Here is a 23,418-nt window from a genome sequence, read left to right as displayed (position 1 = left end):
TTAGATACCCATTTAGAAAACTGCTTGCCATTTGAATAGTGGCATGTCTGTCTTTTACGGAATATTTTCCTCTTGATTTTTATATATTTTAAAAGAAAAGATTATTAATGCAACAGGAAAGGGTTGAATAAAAAACAAGCTGAAGTAGGGTTGCGTTTATACAAGACAGGACACTGACTCACTCCAGTAGTCCTAATGAGATGATGAGGGTGCATGGTGATTTGAGCCCTAGTCAACCTCTCACTCACTTTTGTAGGTTGCATTCAGAACCTGAGAGGAAGCAAACTCAGAAACAGAAGCAGGGAAGAACTTCCCACTGAGAAACTCAGTTCTTCCTGTACCTGTATGTGCAGAGAAGCACACTGAGACCATGGAGAGTTTCTTAGTGCCTCCACCCTATGTGGTGACTCCATCTCTGCTTGGAACTTGCCTGCCTTACCTGTAGCAGTCCTTAATTTTGATCACAACCTACTGTTGCTTCAGAAAAAATGATCCTTTTGTTTGCCAGCTCTTCAATACATCTTGGCTGGCATGAGGGAGAGCGTTGTGTCTGCTTTCTTCTTCTCTTGCTCAGCTGAGTAACTTCTAGAGCATGTTCCTAAGCCTGCATTATGCAAAATCATAGCATCCGTGTAGTTTCCACAGGTTTCTCACCACACAGCTGTGAAGAGCGGAGCATAAATTGACCAGTCTTTATAACTTCACTGGGTTGTTGAGATGTCATATAAAAGTTCAAGTGCCCTTAACTGTCCATATCATGGCGTTTTGCTTACGCAGGTATCCAAACCTCATGTTTGGAACCATTCCCCAGTTTGTAGGAAGTGTAATGGAAGTTTAGCTGTGGTATACACTGATGCCCATGTGTAGCATGAAATGCTATATACTATTTCCTAGTTGTGGCTGAAAAAATTCATTTGTCTAATATAAGTACAGATGTGCTCAAAATGTCACTTAGTGAACTGGGAACTGTGGGAAAACAGCATGAATAAATAATCATTGTCTCGTGGTATAAAAGACAGAATCAAAAAACGTTAGTTCCAAATTCTGCTCTTCTTTGAAGTGCTGGAAAATTCTTAGGAGTTAGCATATAATAAAAAAAGTTTTTAAAATGCTAGTGCATGTTCGAAAAAAATACAGTTTCACTTAATTTTTTGGCGTGCAGTAAGATTTTTGTCAAACCTTTTGCATGATAGTATAGTTACACACTTACATTGTATTGAAGAGCATATATTGAATTATGAGGACAGGTATACCTTTTAGCTTTTTAAAACATTTCTTTTTTACAATAGCTGTGAACTGTGTTGCAAATTTGTTGTCATGAAATCACAAGTGAGTAAATATTAAACAGGAGCGCTTTACATTTACTAGTGTCTACAGACTTAGTCAAATAGTCTACTGCTGCTTCTAATCGTGCGTTAGGTAACACTGCCCTCAGAGGGCCAAGGTAAGTAAATTCAATCTCAGAACCACTGGCATTACTTCTGATATTTTACTTGACCTGGCATTAATTACAGTTGTTTCTTTTAAAGAAAAACTGCATATGCCTACGGTTATTTTTTTTAAAGTTTATTTACTATAATTTTGTTCTTAGACATTCACTTTTTTTTCCCCAACTGTTTATTAAATGCTAGTACAGGGGAACTACAGTCTGATTTAACACAGAAGTGCCTCTTAAAGGAGAAAAAAAAAAAAAAAAAAAAAGGAGGGGAGAACCATATTTGTATATTATTTCTGTTAAAGCCATTTTTGTAAATTGATGACACAGACGAGAGGCAGATTTTTGGTGTTCTCTGCTTGGAGGGCTTGTTTTTTTTTTTCCCTTCCCTTAAATCTCACTTATGTCTGTGTGGCAGCTGTTGCTTCTTTTAAGGAAGCAAGTTTTTGAACTCAGGTTTCTGTTGCTTATCAGCACTGTATATTAAAGACATTTCCTTCACACCTCTAAAACCATTTACATATTAAAAAATGTAGATGTTTTGCAAAAGTGATCTTTTAAAACTTACAGTTTTTTTTTTTTAATAATGAGATTAATTTGGCTTTACTAAATAAGTTTTCAAGAATTTCTAAGTTTCCATATGCTAGGGATTACAAATGGATGAGGCTAAAAACTGCAACCACTGAATGTGACTTGAAGTGTGTGTTTGAAGAGACGATTTGAGTCCTGAGGTGAAGTGAAAAAACTGCAAACTTGGAGTGATATACTTAATCTAATGTGGGTTTGTCGAACACTCACATGGTTTCTTAGAAAACGCTTCTTTGTGAAGCTCCTCCGCAGTATCAAAACTACAAACATTGCATCACTAGAATAAACATATTTTCTGAAATGTCCTGAAGGCAGGATTCTTGTTACTATTTGTCAAAGGCCAAAAAGAAAAATCGTTATAGTTGCAGTAGGCGAGTACAGAGCTAGCTGCAAGGGTCATGTTCTGAACAAATCTTCTTTAAGCATTCTTTGTTAGTGTTATCCAGTGTATTTATTAGTGCTTTTTGCATGAAGATCAGATTGTATTTTCATGTACCTCAAAAATGCTCTGCTGTATTATTTCCTCTTTGGGGTGTATTCTGCCAGTAGTTATTAAAAAAGCACACCCCAACAACCTAAACCTGATTCTAAATTTGTATTGTGCATATGTGTTTATTGTCTGTACATATTTGAGATATGCATTTTAGTGCGTCTTTTCTCAAGCAGCTTTAAAAACTTTGACTAGAATTAAAAACATGTATGTATTACTTGGCTTTCTTTGCTGCGGTGGTTGAAATTAGAGACCTCTTCTTACAGTCTAATAAATAGATTCTATGAGTACATGTTTTTCAACTTAGAAGGGTGTAAATTTAAGCAAAATAATAATTTAGCTTACATTAACTCAGTAGGAAGTCGGGTACAAACTGATTAATTCTCTATGGCAGATCCACTGCTTTTTTAAATACCACAGCTACATTTCATTAAATTGTCAGGCTGTCTTGTGTGTTGGTTATCCTGTGTGGACTCCTTTCTCCTGGAATTTCTTTTCACTTGAATTACTGACTTTCCAGATGTAAACTTCCTGTTGTTTGTTTTTTGTTGAGGTACTTGTTAAACGTACACCCCAGACATATTTAAAGTAATTAAATACTGCTTAAACTGTGAAAGATGTTTTTGTTTTATTTGGGCTGGTAAGGTAGAAGTCATGAAAGTGTTTTTTCTTTCCAAATACTCTGTTGTGTTTCAGTGTTGGGTTTCTTATTGTTCTTGTCTTGCGTTTTTTTTTTTTTCTTCTTCTTTTTGTATGGAGGATTTCTCTCTTTCAAAACAGTCCATTAAACATGTCTATTAACAAGTATGGACTAAAATGTTTTTCTATCATTAAGCAGATCCTATAGAAGGAATGTGGTTATACGAGAGCACCTAGAGTGCATCTTGAGAGCCATTAAACCACTTCAGCAGTTAAGTGAACTGCTTACCGATAGCACTGTTTACTTTATTGTTCAAAAGTCTTCACCCATTTGTTAATTAAATTACAAAATAAATAAAAGGCAGATGATAAATATTCCTGTATAGGTGTTGAAGAGGGATTGGAATATTGGTCATTTCAAGGAAAAAAGGGGTTATATATTTGTGTATGTGCATGAGTTTGTACAGATGCCCTGAAAAGGGGTGTTACTGTGATTCATCATGGGGAACCATTTAGGAGAAACATTCTTCAAAGAAAAATCTCTGTGAAAGAAATATACAGGATCCTTATGAAGCTATAGTTAGTGCTTTTAAACTGTGTGTCCTGTGTCTGGCTATAGTTTGCAGGGTGAAGACAGAGGTACAGTTATGCTCATGGATAAGCTGGTACTTATTTGTCATTCAATTATTTATATCTTCCTGTGATTAGCTTTTGTCCAAAGTGCCTAACTCTCTTCAAAAAAGCTTGGAAGTAGTAGACTCTTTTAACAGTTTTTCTCTAGGTAGGGTGTCAACTGCAAAACTGACTAGATGATCAAAAATCTGTTCAGTCTTCTGATTAAGAGACTTTGAGTACCTAGCAGAAGCTAAATGCGATCTTAAATGTTGCCCTAAGAAGAGAAAGGAGTAAGTGATCAGAGAAGTATGCACTGCATCTCTTAAGAGCATGTGTATGCAAGTAAGCGATGGTTTCTGTTTTTTCTTGAGGTGACTAATTAGTGTTCTTACCTTGTCATCCCTAATTCTTAGAGTCCAGTCTGCTTATCTCCCTGTCCAGTTTCTTCCTCACAGAAAGGAGGACTTTCTTTGAAACCTGAGCCTTTGAGCTGGCTTGGGTGTACTGGTGTTCTGTCCATATTGGATGCTGCCCTTGAACAAGTCTTCTTCTATTAGCCACCTGCCTCCCAGTGAATGCACCTTCCAGAGAAGAATAAGATCTTGATAGGTTTTAAATCAACTAACAGGGGCACTGTCTGTCATAGCAGTCTCCTAGAAGCAAGTAAGATGTAGTGTATGAGAACCTTACAGAAGATTGTCATTACGATCTGCTCAACTGTAAGGAAGTGACCAGGTTGCTAACATTTTTAAAACTCATACTGGATGAACTGATATGTAAGGTTTTGTTTTGGCTTCAATGCTTGAGTCCAGGCAGATTTCAGCAAAAAATGGAACATGTATTTCATGGAACATATTTTAAATGTTCTTAGAGTCATACTTTTCCTTAGGCCTATGATTATCTTGTTTTCAAGTATTCAGCAAACTTAATTCAAGAAACATCTTCACCTTTTTGTGTAATGATACAGTTTTTGCACTTTTGTTGTGTGTTTTGGTGGTTTTTGTTTGTCTGTTTTGTTTGTTTGTTTGTTTGTTTTTTGGCTTGCTTTTATTCGAGCAGGGATTTCCCATTCTGAAATCAATTCAGACCAGCAGTATCAGTGTGGATGTTCCCAGCTGAACTAGCATCCAAGATTTAAGATAGAAAGCTTTGGGTCAATACAAATGTAATTGGTGCTATATCTCTGCTCTATTTTTTGGTCAAATTAAGTAACGCTTTGAACTTTTTCAGTTTTCTTTCTACTTACGTGAAAATCTCTAGATAACAAAATCAAGCGGGTGCCCTGCTATCCAGAGATATGAATAACTAAGAGTTTTGCTACTGAGGGCCAGGAAACATAGATTAGCCTCTAATGGAGCAATCTCAGCATCAGATGGGTGTAAATTTCTGTCTGACCTCTGAATTGTGTAAAAGCTGTGTAGCTACAGTTAGCAGGGTGCTGAGGTGCTTAAGCACTACTCAAGGACTGAGTTTAGTCCAGGGACAGTGCAGCCCCTGGATTGTAGTCAGTTCTGAGCATTTTGCAAACTGAAAACTTGAAATAATTTTTAAGTTTCAGCCTTACTGAACTTGAAATTGTGTTTTTTAAGTTAATATGAGTAGGTCATGATTCTTATTTCACTGTGACATTGCTGTAATCTTAAGAGTCTCAGAGCAGGATTTTAGCATGCAGCTTACAAGTGTGTAATAAGTGGCAACTTCTAAGGACATTTGGAAATTCTGTGTTGGTACATACACTTTTTTTCTTAAAATGTTCTCTTGTGTAATGATGAAACAGTGGCTTATTTAAAGTCTTACTAGATGCATGTACGTATATTATTTGCTTTGCAGAGTTGAAAGAAATCAAAGATACGGAAAGTTGTGCTCGTCTAAATGCACCTGTGTTTACCTGAGTAATTACACATTAAAAATGAAGTTGTGGCATTATAAAATATTGCAATATTAAAGAGATTTTTCACCCTTAAATAGCAAAAAAGGACACTGATTAAGGTACCACCTCTGTGCTGTCCTGTTGTTTACATTGCTGTTTCTGAATGAATACCTCATGGCTTGCAGAACCTTCTGCTCAGACTGGGGTAGGAAGAAAGTGGAGGCGATGGGTTTATTGGTAGACTTACCTTGTAAAAGGTTACTGGCTTCAGCTTTTTCTTCTTTATATATTCCTTTTGCTTTCAAGTATACTTGTAAAGTATGCTTTGTGTACATTCTTCATTACCCCCAGTCTTCTTGCTGATAGATTATATTTTAAGGAACTTAATGTTTTTTGCCTCAGCAGAGTGAATGTTCTACCTTGTAGTAGTTGAGATTTCATTTTTTTATTAAAAGTTGAGCTGTAGCGCTTATTTTCACCTGTATCAAATTTCAGACTGTTTACAGGTGTGAAGATGTAGGATTCGGAAGACTATAGTATAATAAAATCTAGGTTTATAGAGTATTACTGTATAGTGCTTGTAGCTCCTTATTACAGAGGCATTATTCTATAGCCCAGGCTTACCATTGCAATTCCATTTTCTCTTCTTTTGGAGGGAGTTAAAGTTTCCTTTGTAAACTGAAAACATCTGAAAAGATTTTGGTATAATTAATGTTAGACACTGATGATATGTTATGTTTTTTTAATATCAAAGTTTTTTTTTTTCTACAGTACTAATGAACTTTTTTTTTTTTCTCCTTTAGGAGAATATATAAAAAATTGGCGGCCAAGATATTTCCTGCTAAAGACAGATGGCTCTTTCATAGGCTATAAGGAGAAGCCCCAGGATGTGGATCTGCCATATCCACTCAACAACTTTTCAGTGGCAAGTATGTATTTCCAGTATTTATTATTCTCTCAGCATATTGACAAAATATCTGTTACATATTGCTTCATGTGGAGGTCAGAATTTATTGGTAACAGTGCAAGTTTGATGCCACACGTCATGCTAGTTCCCCCCTAATCTCATGTCCAGCTCTACAGGATATTTTTACAGATGGCATTAAAAATTTTACCATGGGCTGGTTTTTGAATATTTTTTTAAATCTAAGTCGTCAATTTTTATCTTTATTTTCTTTTCTGTCTGAGGTGTCTGTAACTAACAGTAACATTTGAGAAATGATTGCTGTAAGAAGAAAATCCTTGGAAAGCTTACCTGTATTCAGATCATTGACCTCATTTTTTCTTTTTTTTGGTAGTATCCCTGAATTCACTTGAAAACTCAAATTAATTAGAAAATTATCTAGACTGTCAAATGGCACAAAATCATGCTAAATTATTTATCTCTTGGATAATCAGGTAATCAGCTCTCCAGCCTGGTTAATCAGTAATTTTGAGCAATCAGACAATTTGCATATATTAGCAAAGCTATGAAGTATGTATCTGTTGGGTAAAGTGAAGACATTGTGATTTCTTCTTTTCCAAGAATGTTTCTAAAAGATCAATTTGTAGGTTTTTCTTTTTTTTTTTCTTTTTCAGTCTGGCAAAGTGAGATTGATAGAAGAATGTTTCTGAACAGAAATGAAAGTATTTGTGGAGCTAAACTAATCAGGCAAAAAAATCTCCCTGAATATAACCGTTGTGTATATCATAGCTAGAAACTTTCAAAAGAACACTAGAAAACTTAGTCAACTTCTTTGCAAATGTTTTTAGCATACTGCAATATAATAAATAGCAGCATTTAATTTTATAGTGGAGTACTGGAGCCACAAGAACATGTGTACTTAGGGAATCTGGATACCCTTCCTCTGCATTGCTGAAAGTGGAACAAATTCTACTGAGACTGAATTTGCCTCTTTTCTTGATAGAATTGTTCTTGAGATTGATTCAGCCGGTGTATACAAAGTAATTTGCACATTTTGTTGTTAAAGAAATCATCTTGTGTTCCAAGCCCACGTCTTGTCGTACAACCAGAAGAGGAAAACCTTGCATATTCTGATTGTGACAGAAGTCTTCGAAATAATATTGAGTATACAAGCCTTTTAATAATATTAGAGGCTCATTTTACCTTGTTGCTATCCAGTAAAAGCAAACAAACAAAAACAATAATGCCTTTATGTTGTTCATATGAGTGGGTAGACCTAGCATTGACTAGGTCATAGGCCATTATTCTTTAGTTATTCTACTGAATGTACTAACCCAGTCATTTGTAGCAGTTAGTAATTTCTTAGATACTTCTTGCTCTATACCCAGCACAAAAAACACTTGTAGAAGTACTGAAGGTTTTTTTTTTTTCTTTTTTCTTTGTTCTTTTTTTTTTATATGTCCTGCTTTACCATGCTCTTCATTGCATTTCTAGTCTTCCTTTGCCATTTCAACTAGAATGATGATCCAAATAGTAGTGTTGCCAAGTTGATTGACTGGTGTTGATTTTTCTGTCCTGATACCCAGAGGTCAACTTATGTAATGCTGATATTAGAATGCTGCCACTAAACCTTGTTTTGATGGGAATTTGAAGATTTCTTATTGTTTCCCCCTCAAAAAAAGGGGAGGGGGGGAGGAGCAGTGAGCAGGGAGTCCTTTCTGCATCTTGCAAAATACAGTTTCGGTAAGCAAGATGAGTTTTTCTGTTTTCTGGCAGGAAAAGCAGTAGTTTAATCAGAAATGACTGCTGATCAGGGCAAGAATAGAGAGATGTTTTCACTCACAAAAATAATCCTATAAAATCTAAGTGAAGTACCTATATGGAGTTCACACTGTGACAAACAAAACATTTTCTAGAATCAGAATTCTTGGATAAGATTCCAGTTTTTAACTTGGTTTTAATTAAATGGATTCTGTTTGATTTTGAATAAGAAGTACAAAATTACATGACATGGAAAAGCTGAAAATATAAGGCAGTATGATATTGCACTCTGAATTGCAAAGGACTGTAAGTTTTTGTTCACCTATTTTATCTGTTTGAAGATGAGATCAATAGGGCAAACAAACAAAAACTAACACTATGTGAATGAATCAGATCTCATCTGCAGTACTTGGTAAATGTCAAGAACTGGTCTCATGGCCTCCGATCTGTAAGTTCCTGAGCTGTTGCAGTAGGTTTGTGGCCGCAAGCAGTACAACATATTTTTCCTGTAATAGTGAAGTACGTTTTTCATAAATTACTAGCCAGGCAGATGGAGTGTGAGATCACTGTTAATACCATCTTGATTAGGTTGGCAGGGACTTAAAGATATGTCTTTATAGTCCTATCTTCATGTAATCTTTGTAGCTATCTGTAAAGTGAGAGTGTGGTCTCAGTCTACTTTTTGCTCTCCAAATGATAGACATCTTTGGCTCTAAGTTACAGCTTGTTATTTAAGCAGAAAAGGCCAAGGCTGTGGTATTATTTTCCTTGTACTGTTGGAGTTGAACACTGGAAAGTTTGTACTGCTCTGCTGTGTATGACACTTGTTCTGTAGTTTAAAACTTGTATATCCACTCTGTCAAACCAGTTACTTTGATCACATAGATATTTTCCCAACAGTGTGGCCCCCTTCCTCTCTTGCAAAAGACTTTCCCAGATGTAGTATTGTATTCCCTATAGTTGCTTCCTGATTTTTTCCAAGATAACTGTAAGAAAAGCAGAGCCAGAGCCCAACACTTAGCACTTTTCTCTCCTTGATGCTGTGTAGCCAGTGTATTCCCTCAGGAATCCTGTGAGTAAGAGGAAGGCCTGAGAACAAAACTATTTTATATCCCGCTAACGGTGCTTCCAGGACTGAATATGCCTTTATTCATAATGCCTTTCTCATCAGGTGTTATTTTGTCATAGGATGGAGCGTTTGGATAGCATTTCTTTTCCTTGGAGTGGCTGGGGAGGAAATAGAGGGGAAGGCGTGAGGAAACAGCACTTGAACAGGTAGAAGCTCTCTGTAGACAGGGAGAGCCCAAAGCAGCACATGCTCCTCAGCCTGCGGTTGTCTGCTCAAAAGGCAGGGAAACCGTGTGGGCCCGAAATGGTGGTGGGTCCCTGGAGGCAAGATGGAGTCGACTGAGGGGCATGGCGGACCGGGGCTGGATGGAGCTGAGCCCTGCGGGTAGGTATGGGACTGGCCCGTCACTGGCTGTGCCCTGAGGCTCCCGATCAGGGGCTTGGCCTCCCCATGGCAGCTGCTCCCCAGCCCTCCTTGGGCACGGGCAAATGTCAGCAGGAGCACCCTGCGACACATCCACTGAGCTGCCATGGGGTTGTGGTGGGGAGAACAAAGTCTTGTAACACCGTGTGGTGTGTAGGAATCACTCTGTGAAGCCAGTTTATTTTGCACCAAACAGAGCCTCTTTTTTTTTTTTTTTATAACACCTGAGTTCAGAGAGAGCTGTGCTTTTGAGGTATGCTTTCAGTTCTTAATGCTCATCCCCTAACACTTAGACTCACTAAGAGTTGTGCCATGGTATTTAGCCATACACTGGAAGATAAATGAGGTGGGAAATTCAGTGTGGAAACTTAATGCTGATTGATGCTGTTTTTTGGGAGGTAACCTCAGAAGTATAAGCTTACCTGAACTGACTAGTTCAAAATCAGCTTAGCTCATTTCAGGTATAGACAAGCAGTTGCAAGTAATGAAGTTATTGTAGTTTGAAGAGACACTGCTGATTGACTGAGTCATGGTAACTGAGTGGGTGTGCATTCCTAGCCCACCTCAACTGCAAAATAAAATATGTTAATTTAAATTGCTTTTGCTTAGGCATTTATGCAGTCAGAATCAGTTTAAAAATAATTTTGATTTGATTGCTGTAGCTTCTCTGTATAGGCAAGGGCCTAAAAAAATGCCCTGTCTTTTAAAACTCCATTATTTTTTGAACAAAACTAGTACTCCAGCTGTGCAGCATGACAGGATTTATACCCTCAGTAGTCCCCGAAAAGAACAGCATGGTCGCACAATACTGTTTTTAAGTAGTCCAGTCCTGCTGAAGCAGAATCAATTCTGCTTTGTGTAAACCACCTTGGTCTTTGATGGTCATCATTATTAGGGAGAGCAGAGTGGGGAAGAAGAGGTGGTTGTTTCCAATCCTACTTAAGGAGCTTTTGTGGCCTTACTGATATAAATAAATAAATAAATAAAACCAAAACCACTTCTCACACATGCAATGAATATGTAAGTAATCACATAGTACATTTGGGATGAGGTATCTCTAAGAATTGGCCCTTTGCCTTCATTTTGATCTTCATGTGGAGAATAATTGGAAGGAGATGTATCCCATTGAAGTAGCCTTTGAGCTTTGGCCAAAAGTGATGTCACCTGGAATTTCTATGGTATCTTGAAAGATTTTGCTTTCTAAGCACTCTGTGGTACAGCTACCCTTCTTGCCTTTGAAAAGAAATAGTGAAGATGAAATAAATTCTAGTTATTGTGAGAAGGTATCCTTTTATAACATGTTTTTCTTATTTTTTTTCTTCTGAGGAAATTATTATTGATGAACACTGGCTACTCTAAATGGAGAATCTGTACTATTTTTTACTAGTCTTAACCTTTTCAATGGGCCAGAGACAAGGTTTATTATTTTGGGGATTAAAAAATCTTCAAAACATGAGGATTGAAATGTTTTAGGGGAATGGTGCTAGGAAATGAACAGAAAAAAAAAAAACAAAAAACATGCTTTAGGTGAGATCAATTTATGCATGAAAATACTTTGCCATTAGACATGACTTTCTGTACCAGCAACTCCACAGTTAACTTTTCAATGAGATTTAATTTTGAAGTCCCAGGTGTTTTTAGTTGTCGCAACATTGGATGACATGAGCCCACAGATACACATGTAACTAGTTACTTATAATTACAGTACAAATTTAATTCCAAAGTAATAATGGTACAATTGAATAAATAATGTTCATTCAACACTGAAAATATTTTTGGGGAGAAAAAGACAATGTAGTTTACTGCATATGCAAATGTGTCTATGGAAATTCAAATTCAAATCTACTGTGTATAACCAATATTACTGTGTTAGATGGGCCTCTGCTCATCTTTCTGGAAAACTGGACCAGTAATTTTCTTTGGGAGGCTTTCCATTTACCTTATGAATGGTTTCTAGGTGGCATAGTTGGTATTCTGTCATTTGACTTAGAAGCTTGGATTTAGTTGTTGGCATGGGTAGTGAATGAAAATGGGTTCCTTGATTTTATCCTTCCATTTTAATGGACAGTGCTTTCTCAGACAGCAGTTTACTGTTATGTAGTCCCCAATTATCTTTAAATAGGGCCTGGTATAAGCATGGCATGTCAAAGTTGAAGTGTATTGGCAAGTCTGAGAGTTTTTATCCTGTTGTGATACACCCAGTTGCATAAATGAAATTGAGGTGTTTGTATGAAAGACAGAGGGATGTATAATGTTATTACTTCCTGTGATAACGAGCAAAACCCCAGGTAAAGCTCAACAATAAGATACAGAAATCTCTCATTTTCATTCTCTCTCTTTGCATGAAAGGGTAACTAGCAAGCTAGTTGTCATGATAGAAGGGTGTGGATGCTACTTCAGTGCTTTTTGGAGTGGTGGAAATAAACTTTTCCAGTATGATGAAGTGCATCAAAGGCGATCTTTCTCATCTTCAGGGAATACATATATATATATATATATATATATATATATATATGATTTTTGTGTGTGTGTTTGTTATGCAGTCATATATGTCGTTGTAGCATTGAAGCACATACAAGTCCTAGTCATGAGCCAAGCACCACAGAAGTGGGATTTCTACCCATACAGAACAAAAAGTCAGTCCGTGCTCCAAAATACTAAAATTCCAAATATAAAACAAGGGACAGCAGATGGATGCAAACAGATGGGGGGAGTATGAGAAAACAATGAGACAGTATTAGCCTGTAGTACAGGCAGTGGTCTCAGCACATCAACAACTAATCCATTGTCAAGGTTACATTTTTTTTGTCTCTTCTGTTCTCCCTCCCTCCGTCCTCTTTTTAAGACATCATGGTGAAGGAGAATTTTAAGGAGGATTTAAAGGAGAACAGTACAGCAAACAGAGAGAAATTAGGAATGCTTTTGAGAAATGGTGTTGAAACTGGAACAGTGGGAGGAGGATGGATGGCAGGAACGGTTGTTTGGATACTGAATAAAGAGTGATAAAGAGGATGAGATTAAGCTGTGGGGATAGTCCATGTTGAAAAGTTACCACTGTCTGATGTGCTAGAGCTGTGTAGGAAATGAGGAATGTGAAGAGAAGAATGATGTGATCAAAGGGACAATGGAGAAAAATCATCTGTGGATTTTTTTATTTTTATTTTTTATAATCAGTTTGGGTATGACATTTTTAGGGGAAAACTGCATTTGTTGAGACCAAGGAAAGGATATTATGTCGTTCACATATATCTCTGTGTGACCAAACTTATCTTTATGGGTAATATAGCACATAAACAAAATGTAGTGAGAAAAGAGGAGACCAAGGACAGAGCCTCATGGAAAGCCTCAGAGAAGAAGAGTTACCCTAGGGAGTAGATAAACAGCTGAGAGAATCAGGAGAGGAACAAGCTAAGGGAAAGTGTGTGTATACACATATATTTGTGTGTATACATATATATATATATATATATACACACATATAAATAAAATCAGGGCTTTTCATACGTAAATCAGGGCTTTTCATACGTATATGAGCAAAAACATGTTTATCTGTGTCAATGTTATGAAAACGGTACATTAGTTAAGCTACTTGTCTAACAAAAAAGGTCATTAGAGAAAACTGAGTATTCTGAGCACAAAGAGAGTAGCAATAATGAAAAAGTAATTGTAAGCAATGTGTTTCTACATGAGAAAGAAAGCATTGGAGTAGCAACTGAATAGGCAAATGTTGGGACAGTGAGGTGTATGTCTTCTGAAGGAAAGACCCAGAGAAGAATAAGAAATTAAGGATTCAATTATAATCCAAATAAATATATAGATATCTGTTTATAGCTATCAGTCTATATATGGAAAAATGCATATATTCTACGCAATGACATCAGTGGTCCAGTACTATTTCTTTTATATCGTATGATAATTATAGGAAGTTCTCTTTTGTGCTAAAACTCAGTCTGCATTAGAAATATTTTCTCAAATATGCAACCTTCTGTTCATTTTTTAGTGCGTTTTTTTATGGCTGCTTTTATGTTTAACATTCTTGTCTAGCCATATCAACAAATTCTGCTGAAGTTGGAAACTTCCATATATGAAATAATAATATGGTATTAGTGTTGTTTCTGCTTTTGTTTGTTTGTTTGTTGTTTTTTATGCTGTGGGAGTGCATTTGGGAAAAGAACACTGGTGATTATATGGTTAAAGTTATAGAATTCAAACTTTAAACTTTTTAATAAAATCTGAACAGATGATCTGTGCTTTTTTTTTTGGAACTGGCAGGTTTCAGGCCCTCTAATTGGCTTCCCAGCTTTGCAGAGTAATTACAGCTTCAAGCAAACTTTGTCATCTGTGGTTCAGAATGGTGTAAAGTAAACAGAACGTTTTGAAATACAGTTTGTAGTTAGAGTTGCTCAGGAGAGTTTAACTAGTGTAACTATTTAATTTAGATAGTAGCATTTATTTGAAAAAGTGTAACATTTTAGAATTGTCACATTGTTTGTGGGTATGGAGATGAAAGTTAACCTCTGGTATGTTCATTACTTTTTTTTAAAATTTATTAAGGGAAAAAAAAAAGCTCAATAATTGAGAAATATCCATTGCATTTTTTCATACTGGTTCTATTTCATTTTTCCATTTTTTAGATAGATCTGAAAATGGTCAAGCAAGTACCACAGACTTGCTGGAACTGAACTGTCAGTTTCTGTTACAGATTTTGTATTTTGCTGCTTTGAACAAGTGTTCTCCCTCAAGGTTTTTTATCTCCTCTAATATTAAAGGGGAAAATTTTCATGACCGATGTTTAATCCTAGCAAGACAGAACGCTTTAGGATTAAAATGTGTAATTCCAAGTTGTAGATGGCTAGCATACAAGAACACAAAGTTGAGTCTGTCTGTTTACTGGCTTACTCATCTTTTTGAATGATAATTTAGAGTTCCAACTGTTTTGAGTTGAGATTCAGCCCTTTAATTACATATGTTTATGTATAGTAGCAAACTTGAAGACATTATGGTAGAGTGTTCTCTCCTCTTGGTAATGACCCAACTATCACTCGAGCTTTCTGAGCCAGCTTTCAGTAGCCAGTTTCACTCATACTTCTGTGCTTTTGTAGTTTCCAAACTATTCTCTCTGTCTAAAACTACTACAGTTTTTCCAGTAATTAGTAGAAAAATATTTTGGTAATTAGCAGTAACTGTGTATTAGAGTACTTATTAATCTTAATAGATTTTTTTTTCTAGCTGTAGGTGCAAGACATCCACAAAAGTTTTTATTCATGTTGCAATCATGATAGGAATGTTGTTTATCCCATACGTTTGTATACAGCAGCATGTGAAGCATGTGGGTGACTAAATATCAGCAGACTTCAGTTACTTTTATGTACTTCAGAAGGATGGGTAGCACACAACCTTTAGAAATACATTGTTCTTCCACTTCTTTCTGAAACTCTTTGTGTCAGTGAGTAAGGACATGAACATAGTCAATTTTAACCATATACAAGGAAATTACATCTTCAGCCAATTTTAATAGAATATATATATTAAAAACAAACAAACAAACAAACAAACAAAACCCCACAACACTTGAGTAAGATTTCCTGGATTTTATTTTTCAATAGCCTTCAATTGTAATGAAATGTTTTTTTGTTTGTTTGTATGTTTTCAGTGCCTTTTTCAATTGCCACAGCATTTTTTATTATATTTAATTGATTAAGTTGATCATTTATAATTAAAACCTGAGAGAGTTAAGTACTCTTTGCTAGTTATAGAGCTCTGTATATGCATCTATAGCTAAAATGAGTGTTTTGTTCTTGTTAATAAAGCATATCACTTTGAGGACTGTCTGGAAAAATAATATGTAGTACCAATAATACATGTATATATTAGATACAGATCTACATGCGTATACATACAAGTATATATCAATAATATATTCATTATATATAGTATACTTTGTAAGTAGGTAAAGACCATATTACATATAGCATTTGGACATAGGCAAGTTTAATTCCACTTGTCCCTATTTTTGAGTGTTTGAGTTGGCAAACTTAAATTAATGCTATTTTAATGTATGCATTTTTGTATGTATTTGCAATCAGCAAATGAACGGTGAAATTCAAAATCTTTGGCTCGATTCGAAGCACCGAGGAGGATGTGCTTTAATTGTACAGAATTTTCTGCAAGTTTGACTCTGTACCTTTTTGCCTTCAGATTGCACTAACATAGTCATCTCTCTTTTCTATACCTGGCAGCTTCTTTTACCTTCCTTCCTACCTCCTAAACTAGCTCATTTGTATTATCACTTTATGGTCTCTTGGTTAACTCCCACTTGTAGTTCCCTCTTGCAGTCTCCCCATTTTAGCTGCAATTTAATGCTGCTCTTTCGAGTGAGCCTTATTTTATCCCCCTAGTTTTTTCTTTCCCACACAGGTTCCAGTCTTTTTCCTGTCCATTTACATTCTTCTGCCTTTGTTCCTTGTTTTTTTTTTTTCTTTTGTTCCTGACATCTCTTCTTTCACTTGCTGTATGATATCATTCCATATTGGATTTTGCCTCAACCAGGTTGCTTCTTTATCATACTGTCTGAGGATAGCAAGAGTCGTTATGTACATAATGCTTTCCATTTAGCAGGTGTAGAGGTAGGAGATAGCTGTAGCCTCTGGATTATATTCAATGCATAGATTTGTAAGAATTTTATACTTTAATAAGTTTTTTTTTAAACCAATCACCCTCCCCTCAATTTCCCTTGCACTCCTCTCTCTCCTGCAGGTAGTATGGCCAGATGTGTCACGTTTTCATGGGAATACTAGAATGATATCAATGGTCTTGGTTTGCCAAATTTTAAGTCTCATCTCCGAAAAGTAGTGTTTTCCAGCAGTGTGCAGCTTTAGGCAGACACCCAGCAAAGAAAGTTTCAGCCTACGTGATTGAAGTGTGATAGGATTAAAGATGAGAGGATGGTTTTGGTAGGGGTAAGATCAGGTGATCTTAGAACAGGCAATGCTTGCAGTCTTGTCTGTTATAAAATTAGCCCCATGCGTTCCTCAAAGCTACAACTGAGGAAGTTAACAAAACAAACAGCCTGTTACCCCTATGTTAACTATCATTGTGATTGTAACTTGGACTTCAGCTGTATGCCTGAAGAAAGGGATTTCTTTGCTCTCATAATACTTGCACCCAGCTACAAGCCTAACTATATATCCTAAGCAGCACCACTTCATCATGTTCCCTAAGTTCCCTTCATCTGCTTCTGTTCTCCATGTTTCTCTTCCAGCTTTTGTGTTAAGTTCCCTCTTCCTGTATCCATCCTGCTGTAGATCTTTCCTCTAAATGCTGAGGATGGCTATCAGCCCAACCAAGACCTAGCAGAGTGTATAAAAGCAGTGAGATTGGATTACTGTTTCTCTTTTGAGTCTATGTAGTATATGCAGGTTTGCTAAATGTAATGTCATCTCCTTGAACAGCGACCAGTCTGCCTTACATAAATTATAGATGTATGGAGAATACATAGGTTTATGCATCAAGGAATACACACCTGCATAGTACAGTGTTTACTTTTTTCTTCTTCTGTTTCTTCTACATGTGTCCATCAAGCTTCTGAGGCATTCTGCTGATCTGCAGAAAAAAAAAATCCTATTGACAGACCTGTCCACTTCTGCCCTTGACCAATTTTTCAAAAATGCCATGTTAGCCTGCACAACAGTTCTTAAATCTGCGCTTCCTCACAGAGAACCCCCGAACATCAATACTTTCATGCCTGTATTAAGGATTAAGTACAAATGTACTGTATGCCAGTACAAGTAAGTCTGATGACATTTGCTGTAGCTTTATAACAGAGACAGAGGCCATTTCTCAGATAATGGGTCCCAAAACATGTAGGTCTTCAGGCATACAAATTAATGCCTTGGACAAAGGCATTAAGCTTGTTATAAACTAGTAAAATGAAAGAGAATTGCTTTAATGTATTTTCAGTATGGAGCTGCACTTCAGAAGGTCAGCTATGAGTATGCAGCTTGTACAATTAACACTAACAACAGGACTAAGAGAGAAAGGAAAAGCAGGCTAGAGGGTACTGAAGTATGTTGAGTGTTTAGAAATTTGCTTGGTCTGATGTGGTTCCTTGGAGAATATTTAAAATGCTTTCCTGTAAAATTGTGGATGACAGCTGAGGTGTCAGGACACTGAATTTGTGTGTGGGGAAAAAGTCAGCCAATATAATATATACTTCAATGAAAGAATAGCCTGCCTTGCAAAGTGGTACATGTCATATAACATGACTTTTGTGAAATGCCAGCGTTAACTTGAACAAATAAAATGTAATTCACCAACAGTAAGTGGAAGGTTTTATGCAGGATTTTTATATTATGCAAGGTTTTTAAAGAATTCAACTCCATCGGTGAAAGGTGCAGGCCAGCTGGTAGGTGGTAGCTCTAAAACAAAATTTACAGTGGATCGTAAACAGGAATTCTGTTGCCATATTCATTGTTGATCAATTTGTGTACTTGATCAATGACTTGCGATCACACATTTGATCTGGATCAGGTTTGAACAAATGATAGCATTTTTGTTGAATTACCGGAACGTGAGATGTGATGTTCATGTCAGTTTTGTGGTGGCTGCAAAAAAACAAGTCATACTTTTGACGGAGTAACCTTGTCCTCACAAAACAAACAAACAAACAAAAAAAACCCCAAAAGTTTAAATATATTTGCATGAATAAAGAGTTCTAGTAGGTCAGTGTTTTGTATCACGCAAGTGTAACGTTTTTAGTATAGTATGCTGTATTATAAAATCTAGCATACAGTCTCATTGAACCATTGCCTGAATCAATAGTGTTGTGCTTTTGTGACAGAGGAATAGTAGATAGTCTACTGTATGTCTAGATTTGAGTGACAGATCTTGGATCTGAATGCACAACCTGTGAGGGTAGACTCGTTGAACTGATGTAGGCCTGAGAAGACTGAAAAGAGATAAAATAGTCTTCAGATGTCTAAAAGGGATAGCTGCTAAAATAAATAAACTGCTCATTAGGGCAAGAAAAAATATACTTAAATTATTGGAACAGTTGCATGAAATGCTAGGAAAAGTCTTCTAGCTATAAAAATAATTAATTTCCTTATAGCTGGATGAAATATTTGCTTACAGAGGTTTTGAAATTACTACTTTGGGGAACTGTAGAGTTTGGAGAAGCAGGAGAAATAGCCTAGGTGGACCTGATTCTGCCTAGGGGCACTAAGAAAAACTAGATGACTTCCTGGGGCAGCCCCACTGGATGTGTGTTGGGGGTAATTCTGTTTAATAATCAGACTGGTTTCAGCATCTGAATTTTCCCAGATAGGATGTTTTATGATAAATCTAATCCTGAGTTGATGGTAGCCTGAGTTATTGCAGCATGATTACCGTTGAAGGAAAAACATCATATTCCTCCTGCCAGGTACAGATGGAAAAATGTGCCTTTGGCTACTGCTGTTACCTTGGCATACTGGAGCAATCTGGGATCTAATACTCTTCTTACCCTCAGAACAGACCTAGTTTGCAAATGGAGATCACTCTCTTTATATGGGGAACAGAACAAGTTCCATCAATTCCTCTGACTGATTTCTTCACCTTATGATCATTGCCTTCTACCTTTTGTTCAAGCCCATGGTTATACTGGCATTCTGTATTTCCACTATGTGCTGGATAGGTATACGTAACCTATAAGTATTTTATCAAAGTAATTGTATGTGCTCTTCTTCACCCATTAACTGGTAATGTATAAAGGAGGAAATGTCATGTATTTCTCTAGAATGTCAGCTAATGAAAACAGAGCGACCAAAGCCAAACACATTCATTATCAGATGTCTTCAGTGGACCACTGTCATAGAGAGGACGTTCCATGTAGACACTCCGGAGGAACGGTGAGAGTTTTATTTTTGTTCTGCTTTCTGTGTTCGTTATGTACAAGTCTCAGCTGGGATTGCTCAGTAATCAGAATGGGGAATTGTGACATTCTGAGCACTTCTGAACAGTTATTTGAAGATTTTATGTCAGCTTCTGTAAAGTATGATCCGAGCTCATAGCTAGTGTAAAAACTGCCTGCAACTAGGTGGGATGAGTATGTTCAAATAAGCCAAAACTATGTCATGATATGTCTCTGAAGTGTGAAATTTTGAACAATAGATGCCTGCTTTGAAGTATTTTCCAGCCTTGCTGTCTTAGATTTTGCTTTTACTCCTCCTAGTGTGCTCCTTTTTTTGGCACAGAAAGCAGTATGTTTTTTATAATTTATGTTGCTTATTAGCTTTTATTCTTTCAGTAACACAAACACACTCTTAAGAATTAACTTCTTTAAGACACCAGAAGCCTATGGAAGATAGGACGATGTGCCTTGCTGAAATATTCTTTACTGTATCTCTGGTTAGATCCGCTGTGTCTTCCCATTGTCCTGTTGAGACCAATACTATGATTTGGCTTCATTCTTACTGTTTATATCAATAAGTAAACAATGATTTTGCTTTTTGCACTGTTTCCTCTTTTATTAGTATATTCACTTAGAGCTTTTTCAATTCTACCATGATACTGTTTCTCCACCGTATCTTCCTTCTGTGTATGCAGCACTGTACCTCCTGCTGCATTCCGTAACACCACCAGACTTCTCCTGCATCCCTTGGCTGAGCAAAAAGCAGCAGATACTGCACTTGGTGTGGGGCTGTGGTCTGCAGATTGGCCTGCTGCTAGGTCTGTGCTGGCCAGCCAGCATGCCAAGTAGCCAGGGGCTCAGCTGCCCCTGCTTTTCCCTCAGTGGAAACCCTCATCTGGGCCTGCGCCTTCCATGCAGCTGCTGGTTTTCATGATGCTTGTTGAAATTTAATTATCTTTGAGGACCTCGGATTCTCAGGGGCATGTGAAATTGGCCAATAAGTTCAGTTTTAAGAAGAGACAGACAAAGAGTTGAACACACAATGTAGATTAATAAAACTTAGTTATTTTCTCACGGTGAGGGGGAACACCAAAAACACTCTGAAAGTAGCAGATTATTATCATACAGTATCAGATAGGATATGACATACTATGCCCTGATCTGTATTATACCTGTAGCAAGAGTTTCAAGTTTTTTTTTTTTTTTTTGTAGCAAGTCTTCAAGCTTTCAGTATTAAAGTATTGGCAAAATTAGATACTGTTAATTCTTGAAATAAACTGTGTAGTGATTCTTTTTTATGCTGATTAATTTCACCTTTTCTGTTATGCAGAATTTGGAAAAAAATTGAAATAATTAATTTATATGAGTCTTCTGTTGTGTAACATGAAAATTGCACAATGAAGCAATGTTGCATGAGAAAAACATTATATGCAATTTATTTGGATTAATTTTATAAGTTTCTAATATGGTTGTTGGCCTGTTCATGATAGGGAAGAATGGACAGAAGCAATCCAGGCTGTAGCAGACAGACTTCAGAGGCAAGAAGAGGAGAGGATGAACTGTAGTCCAACTTCACAGATAGACAATATAGGAGAAGAGGAGATGGACGCTTCAACAACCCATCATAAAAGAAAGGTAATAACCTTCAAAAATGTCTAATTAGACTAATATGTAAGTAACTTCTGCAGAATGGCCTACTTGGTATAACAATATACAAGCAATAGTGTCTCTACATAAATTTCAGCATATCACAAGCATAAAAGTAAATACTTGTTTTAATTCAATGAAGCTGTACTGCTCTAGTTTTATTTATTTGTTATGCTGTCTAGTACAACAATTTTCAGACACAAAGTTCAACCATTCAGGCAGATGTTAGCATTCTGCTTGTTGTTTGAATATTATTTTTGTCTTTCCCTTCATTTGTTTACTTTTTTAGAAATACAGAAATAAAATATTTTCTTTAGACAAGTAGATTTGCCCCCTTTCTCATGCAAATAATACCCAGTACAAATTAGATGATTTGCATGAGAAAAGCTAGCAGGATTTGGCTTTTAATGACCTTGTTTTTGCTGTCTGGGAAAATAACTCTGCTTTTATTTTCAGTGACATAAAAGAAAATAATATTTTACTTCTTGCTATCCTTTGCAGCTTCTGCTGTAAGTAGGAATATACACATAGCTGGCTGCAACATACTTGTAGGTGTACCTCCAGAGTTAACAGGATAAACACACAACTAAATGTATGTTTAAAAGACAGTGTTACACAAAATTTGTTATTATTTTGTGTTTCCATTTTGTCTTGTGGTTTTGGAAGTACAGACTGCTCTTGAAGAATAATGAGGGATTCAAATGGATGTTTCTCGTTTACTGCATGGGATTGACATGGCTCAAGAAATGCACTGAAATCGCAGGAGAAATAATAACCTGTTTCTATAGGACTGGCTTCATTCTTTCTAGCTAGAAAATGAAAGCTGTAGAAAATTAAGTGGAAGTCTGCAGACTGTGCATAATAGTCTTACAGCTAGTGTAACTGAATGTCTTTGAATGATGAACAGTGAAAAGGAATATTGAACATACGCCTTTACTCATAGAGAATGTTTTATTCTTTGCACTATATGAAGCAAGAATTATAGAAAAATCAGTGGCTGACAACTAAACTATATCCTTATGAATATAACAAAGATGTGACAGGAAATCTTAGTTCTATCATGTCCTAACTTTTGATAACTTGAGTTTGCAATACAAGCATAGTACTTTTATGTAGTTTCATTGTATGTAATTTTCTAGGCTTTCTTTACTAAACAAAAATGTAAAAGCTAAGTATGTACAGGTGTAACAATACTCTCATCATACATTATCAGGTTGGAGAGGTTGGCATTGACCTTTTAGCCTTGCAGCACAGAGGTTTAGTGATTGTGTTCCAGGGTGAAATACGATAAGTGACAGCAAGACAGAGGCTGTGTTCAAGATGCGTCAGTCTTCCTAAGAGGCTGTGTGATTATGTGGAAGGGATTTGGGTTTGCTCTATTAAAGATCTGACCACTATTCCAAGCTTGTGTATCCTCTTAGTGGAATACAAAAACACTGCATAAAAACAAGCATTTTCAAGGTGTCAAAATAAATACTGTCTAATATAAGTTATCTGAAACGTATGCTTTCCTTGTTCACAGTTCAGTGCATTTTCCAGTACAACAAAAGGGTTTGTGAGAATAGGAGTAGGAGGAAGATAGTTTTGTTTCTGTCTTGCAGCTTATGCTCTAAGAAATGCTGAAGAAAGACACTGGGACAGTGCATGTGCAGTGCTACAGAATATTTAAAGGATTTGGCAACAAGCCAAAAGCAAACTCTACAAATCAAACCTGAAATGAAAAATGATGATATTCAGTACCTAATAATGGATCAGAATGGAGTCTGCGTAGCCAGTGAAGAGCACACTGATAACACCAAGGAATTTCATTTGCTAAAACTCAAAATCATAGACTTCTGACTGTTGGGAGACTTTAGCAAAAGGTGCTCAGAAGTTTTTGGAATAAAAAGTACTGAGAGACCATAATAAAGGGAGTTGTTACTCCGTGTTAATAGAAATTATGAAAAACATTTCTTTGTGGAACTGTTTCTGAAAAGCTTCTGTTCAAGCATTTGTAGTTGTTAACATAATCTGAACCATTTCAGTTATAACTCCTAAATGCATTTTTATTGCCTTTTCTTGTACTGGATTTCTTATAATTTCATGGAT

At 36.4% G+C, this 23,418-nt stretch overlaps 1 protein-coding gene across 4 annotated transcripts in view; it reads left to right on the top strand.

Annotated features, from left to right (window-relative positions):
- AKT3 (AKT serine/threonine kinase 3) overlaps window positions 1-23,418 on the top strand; it is a 152,211-nt gene that overhangs the window by 72,056 nt on the left and 56,737 nt on the right. For all 4 annotated transcript variants that reach the window (XM_035563924.1, XM_035563941.2, XM_035563933.2 and 1 more), the window contains 3 exons: window positions 6,441-6,566; window positions 19,570-19,681; window positions 21,174-21,318. In XM_035563924.1, the coding sequence (XP_035419817.1) occupies window positions 6,441-6,566; window positions 19,570-19,681; window positions 21,174-21,318 (383 nt within the window). The remainder of the gene's footprint in view (window positions 1-6,440; window positions 6,567-19,569; window positions 19,682-21,173; window positions 21,319-23,418) is intronic.

Source organism: Cygnus atratus, chromosome 3 (assembly GCF_013377495.2).
Source record: "Cygnus atratus isolate AKBS03 ecotype Queensland, Australia chromosome 3, CAtr_DNAZoo_HiC_assembly, whole genome shotgun sequence".
Taxonomy (NCBI): domain Eukaryota; kingdom Metazoa; phylum Chordata; class Aves; order Anseriformes; family Anatidae; genus Cygnus; species Cygnus atratus.
Note: the sequence above shows the minus strand (reverse complement) of the source record. Positions and strands in the feature narration are given on the sequence as shown.